Source organism: Anoplophora glabripennis, unplaced genomic scaffold (genome assembly GCF_000390285.2).
Source record: "Anoplophora glabripennis isolate ALB-LARVAE unplaced genomic scaffold, Agla_2.0 scaffold72, whole genome shotgun sequence".
NCBI classification, from domain to species: Eukaryota; Metazoa; Arthropoda; class Insecta; order Coleoptera; family Cerambycidae; genus Anoplophora; species Anoplophora glabripennis.
In genome coordinates, this window is record NW_019416536.1 from 1,126,185 (window position 1) to 1,146,245 (window position 20,061).

General features: G+C 30.8%; 1 protein-coding gene across 10 annotated transcripts in view; it reads left to right on the forward strand.

Moving 5' to 3' along the window:
• Positions 1–20,061, forward strand: part of LOC108909013 (probable phospholipid-transporting ATPase IA) — a 53,424-nt gene that overhangs the window by 13,039 nt on the left and 20,324 nt on the right. For 7 of the 10 annotated variants that reach the window (XR_002763021.1, XM_023454891.1, XM_018713221.1 and 4 more), the window contains exons 2-5: positions 7,435–7,552; positions 19,124–19,277; positions 19,552–19,735; positions 19,836–19,996. Coding sequence is in view for 9 of the 10 variants with exons in the window: in XM_023454891.1 (XP_023310659.1) it covers positions 7,465–7,552; positions 19,124–19,277; positions 19,552–19,735; positions 19,836–19,996 (587 nt within the window). In the remaining variant the exon portion in view is untranslated. Of the gene's footprint in view, positions 1–7,291; positions 7,374–7,434; positions 7,553–16,216; positions 16,383–19,123; positions 19,278–19,551; positions 19,736–19,835; positions 19,997–20,061 lie in introns of those variants that run through there. The other 3 variants (XM_018713224.2, XM_018713227.2, XM_018713226.1) reach the window with 3 other exon arrangements.

Below are 20,061 nucleotides of genomic sequence, written 5' to 3' on the forward strand. Positions count from 1 at the left end.
ATTTTTCCAAATATACCATTTTTGTAGTATTTTGGGGTGCCACTAATTTTTAGAAAGTTGCGCATTTTTCGAAAGTTGTATTCTGCGCACAATGGGCTTGTAATTGGCCCAAATATGAGTCAAAACTTTTTATTCGAAGAAGTTATGTATGAGTATGAGTTATTTGTAAATGATTTTGCTGCTTTAACCTGCCCTTTCAACTCTAAATTTAACCATTGCACAAATGTCACCTAAACGCGTCGATGTTAATGCCGTCAATTTTCCACCCATTCGAACTGACAATAAGCGATCCGTCCATCCGAATGCGGGGGTTGTCGAGGCGTGTTCCTCCCTTATTATAACGTGCTTTTAGGGCACATCCTGGAGCGGATTCATTATTTGTTAAAGAACAACAGCAACTACGGGTTTTTATTTTGTCTATCGATCACCACCTTTCCTCCTGGAATGTCATAAACGATACGGATCGTTAAAATCACCGTCGAAAGGTCGGCCCCGTAGGGCTTGGTTGTGTCCTGCTGCGGGCTTACCTAGCGGGGCCGCCTCAGTCAGTCGGTTGGGTGCCGTTTGAAGAATCAGGTGTGTTTTTTTCTTGGTCTGTAGGGTGCGACACTGGCGTGCCGGTAAAGGGGTCTTGTCTAATACGCTTTTGTGTGTTTTGTTGCTGTTTTATGTTAACAATTTATTCGTGAATAAATTCGAGAAGTTCTTTGTGAATTAATTCATTTCTTTGAAAGGGAAATAGCTGCTACCAACTTTGCAACCAATTCATAGTAATAGAAGCAAATTGAATTGAATTGAATTCTTGAATAAGTTGAAATTGAAACGTAAAAAAATTCTAATTCATTGAAGTTATTTCAAAATATACAGGGTGATTCAGTTCGAGTGAATCAAACTTTAACCACAAATAGAAGTCGGTAAATAATTCAGAATTGCCTTATAAAACAAGGGTCTAAGTCTCACCGTTTTCATTGTGCAAGGCCGTATTTGTCGGTTGTTAAAATCATATTATTTATGAAATCCTTGGCTTATAACAAATTGATACAAATTTGGTGTAGTGTTAACATTTACACATGTGCATAATTTACTGTAAATTTTACACATTTTTGTAGGTCAGTGGCAATTCTGAATTATTTATCGAGTTCTATTTGTGGTTAGTTTGATTCACTCGAACTGAAACACAGACCTATAGTGTAGTAATGGAACCTATGCTTTTATTTGCGTTTTATTTTGAAAAAAAAGTGTTTAACTGCATTATCAATAACAGTCTAACATCTATATCTGATGTTTAGGCCTTAATAAACATTTTTCTAAGATGTCATATAATAAGTAAAATATACAGTATATCTGAAAACTAAAAAAAAAAAAAAAATAGGGGGTGATTCTACCTACAAACAAATAGTGCAACTTTCTGTATTTTTTTCGAACATATTAACCGAGTTGTTTATTTTCAAAATATATTTTTTTAATTAACACTTCTCTTTTACCAAATATAAATTTTTTAAAGATACGCTCAACATTTATAACAAACTGAACTTTCGGAAAAAGTTCATCAAACATAAAGCCTTATAGGAATTGATTAGGTACAACTTTTTTGTGTGATTTAAAAAAAAAACAACTTAATTTTATAGATTTTCCAAGTTGTTCTACAGGGTGATTCACAAATGGTGACCAAAAAGGAAACCTCGTATTCTTTGGTGAGTCTTTGCTCTAAAATTTTTATCTAGGATGCTCTGTGAAAAATATACAGGGTGTTAAACTTCAAAATATATATTTTTAAATAATTTAAAAACTAGTAAGTGAAATAATTAGGCAATGTATTTATGTAAACATTGTCCAAAATCTGAGGGCTTTTTCTAAAATTTACATTCTCCAGTGACGGAGATACAGGGTATCGGTGGCATATTTTTCTAAATAAAATAGTACGCCACTGCTTTACGGTAACATCCATAATATTTTCGGATTCGTCTTTCAATTTTCTACAAATTACTACTCTTTATGTATTTCGAAAAAAGCCTGATTTTCGAGTAAAACTTAAAAAACGAGCTGGGAACATTCGTTATTCGAATTATAATGCTTTTTTAAATTACGTAGTGGGCTGCTATAGCTGACATTCTGAGGAGTTAGAAGAAAGAATAAATAATGCTTTTCATCAAATTCAAGCAACAATAAATTTCGAACACATTACATTTTCGTTATTAAAAAGATGCCGGGCCTGTGCTCGTGGAAATGTAGGTATTTTTGAGCATTACTCAAATAAAATTATTAAAATGATGACTAATGTTATTAATTTCTTTATTCGAATAAATAACCGAATGATTAGTGCTTGTCATGTCATTTAAGTGTTTCATTTTTGGTCACCATTTGTGAATCACCCTGTATAGAGAATGCTTTTACTGCTTGCGAGATTATTATGTGATTACTTTTTTCATCCAAATCTTGTTGGATTATATTTTTTATTTTGCAATTTTCATAAATTCAACACAATTATGGAGGAGGATTTGGCAGATTTTGATCTTTACAACACATTGTTTTATTTTCATAATATTAGTTGTGAAAAGTTCTTAAACTTTTTGGTTCTTTTGATATGTTTTATTATTTAAAAACCTTCTGATCATTATTTATATCTAATTAAATATCATTGAAATTATGTAATTATATAATTCTAGTCCAATCTGTGTCTGTTAATTAATCTAATTGATCTTAGTGGTTTCATCAAAGAGAGTAGACTCTCCATATCATCATTTAGTAAGTGATATGCCTCTATTTAACTTTCACTTGGTTAAATCTTTAATACCAAATTCAAATTTGTTTCAATTTTTTAAACAGTAGATATCAATCGTAGAATGAAATACAATATTTATATACAATTAGACGATGTTCTATTTTTAGTCATAGGAAGTGGAAATATTGGGTGCTATCTTTATGGATTTACTTTGAGATATTTTAATTATATGCTTACCAAAATAAAACTGAGATGTTTTTACTTAACATAATATACCCTTTTTGGGGTACGTTTTTGAAAAAAAATTGTTATAAGGTCACAAGGCAGTCACAATTTTTTTGTCCTACATTTTAGTGAAGCGACTGAAAATATAATACCTCGTTCGTAATTTAATTGCCTTTTATAGTTTTCAAGACAAAACGCAGTGTTCAAGGTAAATTTGTTGCCCTGTACCTATTCTGAGAATTTAATTTCATCTTCATTGTTTATTCATCACTGCTCTATCAAGAAAATGGATGGAACTATTAAAATTATATCAGTGTTTTTTTCTTACAAGCAACGACATGCAACCAATTGAATTGACTATTTTTAGAATACAGCGATGAAGTTACAAAAATAGAACCAAACTGTTTCAAATTATATTTTATATCCTAGATTTTTGTTATTGGATCTGTCAAAGCTTATTTTTTTTCAAGAAAAGGAAAACAAAGTAAAATAAAGAGTACAGTTTGACCAAATTCATCTTGTCCACGAGCAGTGGCAATGTTACCACATCACAGGAGCTGAACTTACTGCCCTGCACTTAAGGTCTTCTATCTTTGTCATTCCTCCAGCGGACTCTCTTCTTCAAGCTGTACCATCATTCATTTGTGACAACAAAAGTGCTAAAAACAAAAAAAGTGCTAATCGCGATAATCCTCAGGCCTACAACATTTTTTCCACATAATTGAAATTGCCTGACTCATCCACTTCATAAGCCGACTTTGATATATTCTCGATTGGAGATATGAAAACAGGGAAATCATTCTTTACAATTGTTTGAAGATAAGTTGCATTAAGTATTTGTTATTAGTTCGACAACAATAAGAGATAACGATTGGTAACGCACATGATTGGCCAATCCCTTTTTTCACTTAGAAATATGAAACAATCACGTACCCCAGGTAATTAAGTGGACTTTGTGATTGGAGGTTGTTTTATCTAAAATCGCACTGGTCTGTTGCCTAAACGTCATTGCAGTGGTAGAGAGGTGATAATGATCGCGAGGAATTTTTTAACGCGTGGTGGTGACTCAGAAAATGTAGAGTTTGTGATAAGGATTTATAATTAACATTACTGGAGTGCAAGTTGTAGTGTACTTGTCTCGCATAATTTGTTTATCTATTTTTTAATTATCTAATAGAAAATACATTCACCTTGAATAGTAAACAAATTGAGATCTTGAAAAATAATATAGATATTTATAATTTGGAAGAAACCAGTAAATATATCATCTCAAATGTTTGTATTTTGAAGCAAATTAATCTTTGTTCGAAGTTGGCAGAAATAAAGAAATCAGGTCACGTCTATACATGCTCGTAAAAAATTCAGTGAGGCTTCTATTTTGGTCGGTTCGCTACTTATAAATCTACTTCGGTAATGCAATTTGTTAGAGCATATTTGAGTATGTACAAGGTGTGGTCGAAAAATTCTGTCTATCGCAACATATACGGGGTGGGTGGTCTGTAATTGAAAACGGCAAAGCATACGCACATAAATTTAATACAGTGATTTAAAAACACCTATTTATATTTTTTTATTTATGAAAATGATGCTACCCCCACATCTACGCCACTGGTCATTTTATATTCTTGGTAATACTAATTTTATTTGAAATGATTTCGGAATTATTAAGAAATTTCATATTTTATTGTAGGAATATGCAGTGCCGTATCTTCGTAAATAGTCCCAACTGAGGAAAAGTTTAAGAAAATTTTAAAAATTTTCTATGATTACTAAGTACCGTAGTAATTTTTTTTTAGAATAATGATCGTTTTTCGATGAAAAAATATGGATTACTGCTAAAAAAAACATTTTTAATTTAAAAAAATGCATAAAAAGTGAAAAATTACTTATTACATTGATTTTCAGTAACAACGACAAATTTAAACATTCCATGCACTAAGAAAAAAAATTGCAGCGTTTTGAAATTATCAGGGTTTCTTTAGGACACTGAGGTTGAAAAGTTATACTCAATATCCTTAATTTATTCATTATTTGCAAAGTTATTCAAATATCCCTAATTATGCAACTTTTTTACCTTTTTTCTAACCGACATTTTCACTTTGAAAATTTTTTTTATCAAAAACCAATAATTGCGAGTTAATAGAGAATACTTTGCAGTTTTAAAAACCTTGCTTGGATTTTCTGTACAACCATTATTTCTCGAGTAATTGATTGCCAAAGTTAAAAATGATTTTTTTGCTTTGTTCGATGATAACTCAGTGACAAATCATCATACCCGGAACCGTTCAAATTGAAGAGAATTAAATTATCTAAAAGAATTTTAAGGTGAAATTACCCAAAAAAATTCCACAAGGCCTTTTAAAGAAAAGCAAAAATAAAAAAAAATTTACTCGTCTGTAAAAATTTTACTGAGAGTCAATAATTTTATATTATAGTACCAAGATGAGATAAAATTATTTGTATAAACAATCTACATATTACATAAGTATAAGATATAAAAAAGTGGTTTGTTCTGGAGTCTAGCTGAACATGAATCTGAAGTTTTTCACCGATCAGGTATTGGTTTTTCCCTAACCTCAAAATACGGTGTAATCTTCAAGATAAACAAATTTTTTGCTTTGTATGATCTTAATAATAAAATGCCGATTTAAGCCATTATAAGTAATCTACAGTCTAAAACGGAAGTTGAACTTTTTTCATTGATGATGATTTGATAAAATCTTTATATTGATATGTTGTAAATTGTAATTCTTATCACATGCTTAGTCACCACATTAAAATATTTGTTATAAACTATCTAATCTACATCATGCACTTCATAATTGATATAAATTAGTTCACCACTTGAGAATTAAAGAAAAACATAATTTGTATGAGTACCTAACAATGTCACCCTTACACTATAATTTATCGATAAAAAACTTGATTTGCAAAAATTTTGTTACTTAAAAAGTGCAAGTATACCTAAAATTTATCCGGAATTCAGGGCAGTCTGGAGCACTTCTATATTTTGTTGAGGTTGGATTGGAAGTTTGAGCATCCCACGATATTTTTTTTATGCTTGAACTAGTAATCGAATACCCAAGTCAACAATTTGGAAAAATGTTAACATTACGGTGCATCAAAATTCTGAAATTTACACCAAAATGATTACTCCGTTATTTTTTATATTTGACTTTAGGAGAAAACAATTCTTAAAAAAAGTTGTTTAAGGAGCGTCATATACAGGGTGAATAAGATTAAGATCAATAAAACGAAACAACAAACCCAAATATCAAATATCTCTTAAACGACTACTACTATTAAAAACCAACAACCAATATTTTTCATTCATTTAACATAACAATATCTGAATGTAACATTATTTCTACAAAAAACCGCCAGTGGTGTATTTTTTTGTTGGGAAAATAAGGCGGCACCTCCAGTAGCACGTCACTGGTTAAAACCAGGGGATTAATATTACATTCAATAAAGGGTCTAGTTAAATGAATACGCTGTAGTAAATTTCATTCTATTCCGTCAGCGCATTATGAAGATATGACACAAAATATAATTTTTTTATAAACTTTAACGCTCATGTTCTCGAATACCATGTCCCCCAGGAAAAAAGTTTATAGAGCAAACTCTACTAATTTTTTGCAACTAATTTATTCCTCCAGTTTTTGTATTTAAAGTGAAATCACATACATTTTTAGAAAAAAAAAAACATGTAAGTTGTTTTTTAAATGGAACATCTGTTTGAAATCTGTATATTTTTTTATTTAAAAAATTTAGATATTTCATATATCGGCACCATGGTTACTCATTATGTACTTAATATACAAGAGAATCTAGCAAATATATAAAAATCGACAAAAGCAGGTTTTTTCCATACATATCTTCCATACCAGTAGTCAACATGCAGTCCTTGACATATCTACGGCACTGACGCCACTGACAACAAAAATGCTGAATTACTAGCGGGTTTTTGTTAGTCCCAAACGTAGTTTTACTTGTTTTGTGAAGGTTTATTGATTGAAAAATTTTAAAAACATTTTTTAAATTGAAAACCCGCATCTCGAAAACGATACGTTTCCGGACAAAGGCTTTTATAAACCTCTTTTGCTTATTTTTACCTAAGGAATTTAAGCATTTCCTGGTGACACGTCATAAAAATTGCAACCGATCAGAATTCGAGAAATAACAATGAATTTATTTCAAAGAGATACTGAATCAGTTGCAGTTAATAATAGCGGCTCCGTCAAATTTAATACTTTCCACCGGTAATAAAACTGTAAACTATGTGACATAGTTTGTAGTAAAGTTTACAGTCCTTTTAGTTTCGAATGCGTCGGGCTCTGCGCGCAGAATCGAGTAATAAAAAATAATTCATCGGTCGGTTAAAGCGACGCACTTTAATTGTTATGCAACGGCTGGCATGGTGTAGGTGTGTGACTGATGTAAATGAAATGGCATTAAGTCTCTATAACGGTTCTGATTATATACAGGGTGTCCAGTGAGGGAAGCCCACGAGACGGATGCCAGATCAGACTATCGAGCTCGGCCAACTATCTCCCTCCAGCCCTTCCAACGGCTCAACCAGACTAACAGATCATCATGCCCCAGGTACCTCATTTTTCCTTTTTTCGTTCACTGTCCTACTTCTAGTAACACGGTCATTTACTCTCTTTCATTTTTTTCCCTTCTAGTAGCGACGTTTTTTCATATTTGTACACATCAGCTTATCGGCATACAGGTTGGCCCACTAAAATCATAACACACTTTTAGCTTTTTCACTAACGATTCCATTTAAAAGATATCTGAGTTCTATAAATAGCAATTAGATACAGGGTGATTACGCGAAAATTTTAAATTTATCCGTAATTTCATCTTTGAGGTATGGAAAAGTTAAGTATGATTTATTCATTTTCAGAGATGGTGGAACACTCTGTATATTTTATATATCCTCTTCACTAAAAAAAGTATTTGGATCAAATGAGCAGATAGTTTTAAATGGAATTATTTGCCGTAAATGTTATTGTATTATATTCAAATGTATAATATACATTATACAAAGTATATTATACTTTCTTCAAACTATGTGAAATATTTGCTGTAATCCATAATTTTTCTTAGAATTTATATTTGTAAATATGATTTAATTCAAATCCTTTATAGTTTTGAAGTTTATTATCTTGGACTTTAGCTACAATATCTCTCACAGTTCATCATAAACTGCCATCATATTTATTTCAAAACTACTAGTTCCTTAAAATATATATAAAATTTAGTATTAATGTGGGAATTATTCAAGGCAGATGTAGTATATTATAATCAAACTTATGTTTTCTTGAAAGAAAATTGTAGCAGATCACATAATTACGTAGGTGGGAAGTAGCACTATAGATGGAGCCACTTACGCTCTGTGTATACACATCTCCTTGTCAGTAACGACACTAAAGCAGCTGGATGGTTGGTTAAACTTACGAACGGTCCTAGCTGTTTGTACTAGGTGTTGTAAGTTTGAAACAAAATAATTTTTATTGCTGAGAAATATTTATAACCAAATGAATGTATTCTTAAAATAAGTATAAACAATCATTTGACCAAAACTATTCAATTTTGTATTAAACAAACGATACATTAATATACAATACAAAACATGTTTGTATACTATGTATACAATCTATGTAGATCATAAAACATAAAATTAAGAATAGAATTCGCTTAACCGTAAGTATTAAATATTTATTTTAAATGCTTCCTATTTTTAAACTAAGAAATTATATTTCTGGGTAAAAATTTAAAGTATTTAAATAAATAAATAATTTTCTTGAAACAAGAAAATATTTTCTTGCGTTATTGTGCGATACCTTAAAATCAAATGTTGTACATTTGAAACAAGAATTTTTTTGCATGTAGTCCGCAGAGCAATTATTCCTGGCATTATCATCAGTTGAGTCAAAGCGTTGTTTATGCGGTTCAATATCTTTTCCATACCTATATTTTTGGTATCAATCAGGTTTTTAGGAAACATTTGAATTTTTGTGAATTAATTTAATACCTTTAATAAATAAAGTAAACGTAACGATTTAAGACAAGAATTTGACTGTATTTGCTTGTTGCTTAGCAAACTGACAATAATCTTCCTAGCTTATTACATTTATCCACATTCTTCTGTCACCTCTCCTTTGATTTTAGAGATAGACTTATCGATGTTTATAACTCTATAATGCTGAGAAAATATATCAGAATGTATAAAAAATATACAGGTTGTTTCGCAAGAAAAAACAGAGTTGGTACCTTTATATGTACGATTAAAAAAACACACTGTACCTACATTTAACGTCATTTGCGAGTAAAAATTACTGCGATGTGGAATTTTGAGTGAATTTATAATTAAAAAAAGACAGGGGCTTATCAACACAGATGAAAAAGAACTAAAATATGTGAGAATGAGCATAAATTGTGAAAAAATCGCTCCATTTGTTACGCATTTCAGTCAAACCTAACATTTTCATGCGATAACCATGTAAATAGCATGTTTCTTATTTTTTATATATATAAAGATATTATTTTTAGCTCTTTATTAAAAAGTGTTTTTTATAAAATTGCCCTTTCATATTGCAAATACGTCCGCACTAATCTTTAGGGGAATACTGTCTTTTGTTTGTTATTTGTGTCTGTAGATTTTTATAAATATTCTAGATAAGATTATGTGCTACAGGACTTTCAGCTAAGTAAGATATATTGCAAAATGCTGTCATTATTTCAGGGAAATCAGAATCGTGTTTTTCCAAGTAATATTTTATATCCGCAATCAATTTTAACCGTGATCCTTTTATTTTATCTTTTTTATCTTATTGAATTGGAAGAATCATAGGGTTTTACTGAAATATTTTAATAAAAACACCGTTTCATTCGAAAATATAGTAATATATGGTATATGAAACTTGGACAGATTTTGACGTTATCAATTACTTATACGTAAAAAAACTCTTCATTATTAAAAAACTCTCACTACCATCAAAAAATAAAACTAATGCTTCACCATTTAACTCTACTGCCAAAATAGTTTTCATCGACTAAAGTTATCTTTGCTAACAATTTCAGGGATGTTTACCTCTTGTTTTAATTCATAAAAAATTCTTTGAAGGTTTCATTATACACCTGAATCGTTAATAGATCATTCAATCTATACACTGTATAACAAAGTGATGTACTGTTGTACGAGAATCATTAAAGGGTCTCACCGGGTTTCCACGTGAAATCTGCACTGGCGGGTTTTTTAACAATGGTGTCTTCAGTGTGTTGCTTGTTGATAGAAGTAACTTTTGACCAATTATCAGAGCTCTATATTTGCTCATTTTTAAAAAAATGGGGTTGCAACCCTTAACTTCAAAATAATTTTTCTATAAAACTATGTTTTTCTGCGGCGACTAAGATTTTCTGTTTCACCTAGATCTTTTAGTTTTTTTTTTTGTATTTCACGTTCTCATATAATTAATTATGGTATCAGCAAGTTCTAAATCTGAGTTCAACTTATCTTTTTATCTTTATATATAAATATCTTTATCTTTTTCTATAATATCTGTAAGTGTAATACGTCAATTAAAACTTACACAAATGTTGCAACTTCACAAAGATCTCACACATCACTGTCGTGGTATATTCTAAAGTTCTAACAAGTATCAGTTCACAATACTCTACCTAGCAACATAAAATAATTATTTTGAATATGATCCACCCATCGCAGATCTATGTAACTGCTATGCATTGTAGCTTAAGACTCACTGATTATACGTGATTTTTTTGGTTAGTGTATCTCGAGAAATAGCCACAAAAAACCACCCTTCATTTTTTCAATTTTTTTTCTCACTGTTTATATAGTTGAAAAACTATGAAAAAAATATGCAATATAATTCTTATCAGTAGCTTTCATATGCCGTTGGATTTATTCAAATATCTATCATAGTTTTATAGAAAAATGATTTTGAAGTTAAGGGTTGCAACCCCATTTTTTTAAAAATGAGCAAAGATAGAGCTCTGATAATTGGTCAAAAGTTACTTCTATCAACAAGCAACACACTGAAGACGCCATTGTTAAAAAGACACGCCAGTGCAGATTTCACGTGGAAACCCGGTGAGACCCTTTGGTCCAGAGGTGTTGTACATAGAAAAGGTCCGATCATTATTTGTAGGTACCTACAAATACTGAAGAAAAATGGTTCAATATGGCGGAATATTGTTCGGAAACCTGTTATAAATAAAATATCAAAAAATCAACTCGAGGCTAGTTGGGAAACTTTGTTTTAACATTGATCAAAGTCATGGAAAAGTGGTTTTTTGATTCACGTAAAAAAGCTATTATTCATAGCGAAAAAAAGTTTATACAAAAAAGGTAGGTATTAAATAAGCCTATAAAATGAAAAAAGTCCGATTAAATTCCGATAATTTGTTTATGCACAAGAGCTCAAAAATGGTCGAAAATTGCCGTTTTTTTCAATTGCTAATAATTAATGCAATTTTCATCGCAGACACTTGTAATTCAGGATTTTTGAGGCTTTTTACACCCTTAATAAGTGGTAAAAATTTCAGCTCGAAAGCTTCATTGGTTTGGCGTTGGCGGAATTTGTTATCTAAGAAGATGCTATTTTCAATTCATTTTTCCCAAGCTCACAGGCGTTGTAGGGTTTTGATCATTAGTTGTTTTTGTACCTAAATAGTTGTATTGACATAGGCATTTACTGAGAATTTAGTTTTTCAAATTTAATTTGTTTAAAATTGACTGAAAAAATGTTAATATTTATTAAATTGTTAAGATAGGTAATTATTATAAAATAAAATAGTAACCTCTTTACTTTAGTTTTCTTCGAATTTAAAAAAAAATCGTTGTTGTAAGTTGATTAGAAGCTGAGATAATTTTTTTTATTTATTTAATCGCAGTGACCTTAATTATTAATATTAAGAGCCGAAATTTGGAGAGAGTATACATTAAGAGCTATATTTTCATGTCCTACATTAACATTAAGGTGAATTCAACTATTTAATTTCGAAAAAGAAGATAGCGGCGATGCGTTCTATTACTTGGTCTAGCGAACGAGTGGGGAAGGCGAGGCTTAGCATGCGCGCTTAACGATGTAATAAATATTAACATTTTTTCAGTCATTTTTAAACAAATTAAATTTGAAAAATTAAATTATCAGTAAATGCATATGTCAATACAACTATTTAGGTACAAAAACAACTAATGATCGAAACCCTACAACGCCTGTGAGCTTGGGAAAAATGAATTGAAAATAGCATCTTCTTAGATAACAAATTCCGCCAACGCCAAGCTAATGAAGTTTTTGGGCTGAAATTTTTACCACTTATTAAGGGTGCAAAAAGCTTCAAAAATCCTGAATTACAAGTGTCTGCGATGAAAATTGCATTAATTATTAGCAATTGAAAAAAGCGGACAATTTCGACCATTTTTGAGCTCTTGCGCATAAACAAATTATCGGAATTTAATCGGACTTGTCTTATTTTACAGATTTATTTAATACCTACCTTTTTTGTATAAACCTTTTTTTCTCTATGAATAACAGTTTTTTTACTCCAGTCGAAAAACTACTTTTCCATAATTTTGACCATTGTTTTAACAAAGTTTCCCAACTAGTCTCGAGTTGATTTTTTGATATTTTGTTTATAACACGTTTCTGAACAATATTCCGCAGAGAAACTTCTAATAGTATTTTTTTCCCGAAAAAAAGTTATAATGATTGGCCTATTATCGACATTAAGTTTTAACCTCGTTTAATCCTCTTAAGTGAACTTGTTTGCAGAGAAAAATGAAAATAGAATAGAAGTGTTTCAAATAACTTTGGTTGTACGTTTGTACGTTGTTGACCACGCAAGTAACATATAGATATTTATATTTTCTGAATCTTTGAAGGAGTTTTGATAAAACCTGCCCTCCCTCAAGTACCTGTAAGTACTGTACTTTGATAATGTACGTACTTTATAAGATTATAGATTAACGGCAATTAAAATACCAACATTTATATGAAGTGGCATCTGGGTTACTTGCGGAGGCCTTTTTTATCTGATTATTCGTGTGATTTGGGTAAATCATAACCTCTTCTCCGAATAATCAATAATTAAATCAGACAAGGGAATTATGAAGATTGATTAAAAGGATAGTTACATAAAATTCATTCTTTAACACCGCACCGATACCTGTGCTTAATTTCAGATACTATTGCGTCATAAGTTTCTGAATAAAATTTTACGTTTTTAATCTTCGGTTTTACATATTGATGTTTCGTTTTGTCGTGTCCCATTTTCTTGTTTTTCGTTTCCAAATTCCAGGTAATTCCAACCCATCATCTCCATCGATATTATCTAACTGTTTTTTTTTAAATCCGCTCCATTATTGCCGGATCGTACTTGAGGGTACAAGTGCACATGTCCATGAATTAAAAACAACCGCTAATTTCGCGGTCCACGTCACTAATTCAATTATTAAGACCTTTTCCAAGACCGATGGGCTGTTAAGTCCACAGGATGAATCGATAGCAATTACCGCCGATCTTAGTGCAGCGTTAAATTTGTTTGTACAACGTTACCTGAGACGCCAACTTTATGGGGTTTTCGCTGCGGCGCACAAACAAAGGTAAATTATGTACCTTTTGCATGTCGACGAAATTGCCCTAATAAACAACAGAGGGTGGAGGGCGTGGTGTGAACTGGGACAAATATTGTCACACCTAACCTCCCGAAAATAAAACAAAATGAACAATGAATGAAATGTAACTAAAATATTAGTACAGTCATTGAAACTTTTCACCTCCGAATTAAGTATCTTCAAATTTTGAGCAAAAAATATTCGAAGAATTTTTTCGAGAAATCAATAGTTCATTTACGATTTAAATTTGAGTGAAAAAAAGCACTTTTTCAAAGTATTTTTTGCGAATAACTCAAAAACTACGCATTTTATTTAAAAAAGTGTAATGAACAAAAATGTAGCTTATAAATAAACAAATATGGAAATATGGTTAGTGGAAGGGGACTTGTTTTGGTGGTAATATTCGAATTGATGTTATTCAACGTCAAATAAACGGAAAAAGGATTAATTTTACGTGTATAACGCTCCAGGAGTTTTTTGTAGTACTCAAAGAGGCCTTCAAAATGAGCACTTATAAAAGTTAATTAGAGCAAAATTGAAGGAGTTATCGTCAAAAACAGATGGGTTGCTCATATTTTTTAAGGAAAAATGAGCAGTTAACGCTGTACCATTTCCATCAGAATTAAAATTAATCTTAGAACCTTTACAATTAGTTTTGTTTTAGCGTTATTCAATAATGTACGGTAAAAGTTGAAAACGTATTTTTCATTATTCAAAAAAAAATTGCCTTATTTATATAATAACTCCGAAACTATGAAAGATACGTAAAAAAATTATTGACAACAAAAATGTAGCTTTTTTTTCAACAAATATTTTGCTTATTTTTCATTCCTGTAGCTTAAAAAATAAAGGAGATATCGCCGCTTGAAGTATCCATTTTAGTGAAAAAACGACCTGTCTCGAGTCTTTCGACCCTTTCCCTTTAAAAAATTAAGGACTTAAAAAGTTTTTATATGCAAACGATCTTACAGCTTTTGAAATTATCTTCAAAATGCTTTTTTGTAGGATACTACTCGTATAGCTTCAAAATTAACCGAGTTATGGTAAAAAAACCAATAACATTTTTTCGGAGCAAAATAGGCTTTCTCATTTTTGGAGCAAAATGTTAGGATTCAAGTGCGCGTCAGCGTGTATAAAAGTATATATGCAGCGTAGCAATTTTTTTATGGTTGATTATATTTAAAAATCGATTATAATAAAAATATTTTACATTAATATTGGTAGAAGGGTAGTTTATAAGAGTTGAAAATGGAAAAAGTAAAATATTCTTTCATAAATAATATAAGGGAATTTTTATTTTAAATTATTGCACAATTATAGCATTCCAAGATTTAAAACGTAATTTTTTATCATTTTTTTACCATAGGGGTGATTTATAAGTGTAAAAAGTGTTATGAGATACAAATTCTTTCATACGCAGTGAGGGAATTTTTATTTTAAATAATCGCACCGTTAAAGCATTCCAAGTTTTTGAAAAGTAATTTTTTTATAATTTTTGTCAATACAGGGGTGGTTTTAGGGGTTGAAAGGGAAAAATTATTTTATTAGCTATAAGGTAACTTTTATTTTAAATAATTGCACGATTTAATCATTCCAAATCTTTAAAAAGTAATTTTTTATCATTATTTTTGGCATAGGGGTAGTTTTTAAGGGTTAAATAAAGGGTCAAATAGATCAAATATATTATAAAACAGGTTCGAGAACATGGAACATTATTTAATCTTTGTGCTTGAACAAGATTTTTATCAATAAAATGCTTAAAACTTAATTTTTTCCATTTTTTTCACTTAGTTTTTACCCCTAAAAAACAAAAAGCGTTTATCGGGCTTATGTCACTTCAATGACTACTATATAAAGGATTTAGATACCCGTTTGATTACGGTGATAGTTGAAATAGTAATCAGAAATAGTCACTTCTTCACAAAAAAAGGAAGTAGAGATGTCTCTAAAACTTAAAAAATAAGTAAGCGAAGTATTAAACATGTTTTTTCTGACATTTCTTGCTAAGGTTAATTTTTGCGGTGGCATTGTTTTTTTTCAAGACATATCTCCCATTAAAAACAAATCTCCAAACTTGCAAAAAACGTGTAGAAAAATATGTAACAAATTTTTTTCAATGCCAGTTGCGTCTCTCTCACTTTGATGATTTTAGGGCAAAATAATTCTATAGCAGTGAGTTAAAGGGATGTTCATCCATTACTGTTGGGAGAGATTGATATCAGTTACCAATTTGACTGTCTCCGTTATTTCGATAATAATAGACCGGCCCCTTTTCCACATAAGCCCCTGGACGGGACTAATTCTTGTCGGTGTTATGAAATGTAGAAATATACTAGGCATGAATTTGTGATAGATAATAATCTATACGTAGGTATACGCTACATTTCATATTTTTCTAATTGTAAGATAAATTCGGTATTTTTTTAAATATAAATGTCACTGATGTGTTGTATGAGTATCTAAAGTTTATGATGTTAACTATCTTCGCAAGAATTAATGGTAATAAAGCAAGTGATAAGGTAGTTTGTACTTTATTTATGTTTAAAAATCCAGATTAATTTTTCAAACGGCGGCGTTGATAGTTTCTTGGCAACAACCGTGCGCGCGCAGTCTTCACCATCGATTTATCAAAGGTTGACCCGTGAAAATACATCCCGAGATGCGAATCTGAAATTTGTGCCGTTTTCCGCTGTGGATCCCGAAAAGTATATTATGAAAAATCTGTTGGAGATGAGATGTCGCTTTATAGGCAACTGTCTACCGTTCTGAGGCGTAGATTTTTCGGACGTAAGTTGAACGATATGGATTCATGATAGCGCCCTCCTGACACTTTTCCTTGCCCTGTTGCTTTTTTGTAGTTTTGATTGTTGTCATATGTACTTAATTTTGTGTGCTCTTAAATTTATGTCTATCTCCAACTATTGCACTATGCCGTAAACATTTACCTTGTAACATATACTACCGTACGCCCACCTTTTGGGTTCTATTTAGTCAGTCTTTATGAATATTTACAACAGTATGGATTTAATGTCTGTCTCATATGTGACTGTTCCTCGAATATATATGTGAATCGTTATTTCTTTAAATAAATTACAGGAAAATTAAAATTATGAGCATCACCATTAGCGCATTGTTGTTGAGAATTTTTATTTACACCTTCAATGATGTAATAAAAACCCACAAAACAATAATTTATTATGTATGTATGTAAAATTATATCTACCGGTACAAAATTCAACTCAAATTAGTCAGAAAAATTTCTACTAATTCGTATCTTTTAATTAAAGTTATCATGATGTTTTTGAATTTATATGAGCTTCTATGTAAACAACATGCGTCATTTACACCTACAGAGAATTATGATTATTATTAAAATGTTGCGCGGAATAGTATGTCCAAGAGAGGAAAATTGGAGAACTGGGATATCTACATATATAATAACTGTGGAACTGAATTTGATTATGTGGTAAAAACCCAGGCTATTTTGATATTCTTACATGATAAAATACATATAAGTATTTAGTATTTGCATAAAGTACCGCTGGTATGACTTTACGGTATATTTCCATAATGTCTACTTTTAACTGTCATGAAAAGTGAACAGAAATATAACTAAATCATTTGTTTTCAAGTGTTCTGTTTTAATGTACATATTTTTATTTATTTATTTCCGTTATTTTATTAAGTAAATAATTGTATGTTTTTTATACTTAGTTGTCTTGTGTGTTCATGTTTTTTATAGGCCACTAACATTAAGATGGTTCTGATAGAAACATTAACTAAAATAATATTATTTTCTAGAGAATTTAACTACCAAAAATTAAGAGTTACCTTATGGTTAAGCAAGCACAGTACAGACCTCCCCCCCCGAAAAGTTGATTACCACATACTTTATAACTCGTGAGGAGCTTCGTTTTGATGAGTCTACCACACTTTTCCTCTGCGACTTTCCTTGATTCCTCCGCTTTTCCACTCGGAAAAGTTCAAAAACATGGCAATTTTCCGGGGTCTTGAAAAGTCAAGACCATATATTTTTTTTTAGCTTAAGTTACGGGAAATTTTGTTGCAAATTCCGATTTAAATTTGTCCGACAGAAATTCTTCCGACATTGACGTGTCTACCAGTCGAAACATGCCAAAATAACAGGGTATTGAAAATCAATTACCACATAGGTAATTTTTAGTAAAATTAATTGTAAATAATTAATTCAGTCAAACAGTATTGTTGTCCGACAAATTTCAAGCCGCGTTTTTTCAGTCCGACAGCTGGAAATCGGAAATCAGTGATAACTATTTTGAATATTGACTAACTGTCCTTAATAGTTGATAAAGAGACGGAAAAAAAAAATAAAAATAATGTTAAATATGTTTAGTTGTAATTTATTTCTTCAACATGATTAAAATTCACAGTTATCTGTAATAAAGTAACTGACAAAATGCAATGATTTAATATCCGTTCACTTTTTGGCAGAAGTAAAATCGGATTTTGGTGCTTTTCCTGCACTTAATTACTAAATGTGACGTCATTGCAAAATTATCGTAAATAATTGATTATAATGTAACTTTAATAGCCTAATATAACTTTAATTACAATGAAGCTATTGGTAATACATATTATTAAACTTGTGTTAATCCAGGTCCATGAGTAAAGTTAATTATGTTGATATTTGAAAAAAATCTAAAATACTGTGATACTAAGATATTTCAGGTATATTTATGAAATTTGGACTAATAATTATTTATCTAATTACAGGTAAATATTGACTAAATTCATACCAATGGTGGAAAACTCGGTTGTCACTTTTGAATAAAACACAGAAATTCAGGGTATCTGCATATTTTGAAAATTTTATCAATGATTCTAACCTAGTGGTGGTTCTAAGAAAAAAAAAAGATTTTTTTTAATTTTATGCGTAAGAGACAATTTATGTTATTTTATTTTTTGTTTTCTTTACGTCTACCAAAATTTCACAAAATGTAGAATTCTAGATCTATCGTTTGTTAAAAAAATTCATAAAATTTCTTTGCAGATTTGAATACAACCTAATCATGGGCAAGCCTGAAAAAAAAACAATGGTGTATAAATTTTGCATTTGGTTAGAGGTAGCTACGTCATGGGCGGGAAAAAATTGCACCAATTATTTTCTCGGACTTTCCATGATTACTTTATCTTTAGAAATGTACATTAAAAAAAATCTTAACTTTTTTTGCGAAACGAGAAGTTCCAAAATATAATATATTTAAAAATATCCACTGGCGTCGATTTTAAAGTTTTTCGAGAGAGCGACACCGGTATTTTTTATTTTTGCCCTAGTTAGATAAATCATCAATAATCTTCAAAAATCTTTTAAAAAAGACATTTCTTTTTTTAATTTCAACCCCTTGTCTGTTGAAAACTATCTATTTACGAACCCATATCATTTTTGCCTTCAAATCAAGCAGTTTCGTCCTTTACAATTTGTCGACGTGCTTAATTAACACCCTGTACGTATTCTGGGCAGTAGTGATGAAAATTATTTTCTTTTAAAGATGAGGATGGCACAGCCTCGTCGGCGATTGATAGAGAAACAGAGGAGTCTGGTTATACTCAGGCAAATGCTGAGCAGCGCGTGATATTTATTAATAGGGCCCAGCCCCCTGTACATAAGTTTGTTAATAATAGAGTATCAACAGCCAAATATAGGTAAGTTTTCCTTTGTCAGATGACTTTCATCATTGTAATACCAGCTTTGTTCCTAGAGCAATTCAAAGCAGTTTCCTACATTCAAACGCATGCGCATTCCGATGTAATGTTTACATAAGGTTCAAAAATTCGTTGTTTCCAAACAAGTGAGTGTTGAAAACTTATTTCAATGCACTAGGAACAAAGTTATTATTGAGCTGGCACCGCAAGTTGTGTTCATATTATTTTAATTTGTATTTCAGTGCTAGTGACTGTATTGACATTTCTTTTCCAGTATACTAAGATTTATACCCTTGTTTCTCTTCGAACAGTTTCGAAGATGGGCCAACGTCTTCTTTTTAATGATAGCTCTGCTCCAGCAGATACCGGATGTTTCTCCGACTGGACGATACACCACTCTAGTGCCTCTTATTTTTATACTTTCTGTGTCTGCTATCAAGGAGATCATAGAAGATATAGTAAGTAGCTGATTTTTGGTAACGAAAACTCGTTTCGGGGCGAGCTAAATTATTTTTATTTTATAAAATATTCGGACGATGGTATAATTTCTTGTTGTAGAAACGACACCGTGCTGATGATGAAACAAATCATAGAAGAGTAGAAGTTCTTAGGGGTGACAGCTGGATCAATGTAAGGTGGAAGGATGTTATTGTGGGGGACATAGTGAAAGTACCAAATAACACCTTTTTTCCAGCTGATCTGGTTCTTTTATCATCAAGGTAATGATAAGACCATTATTAAGCACTTGCATATATGTGTGCTTAACCACTTTATGAATATGTTA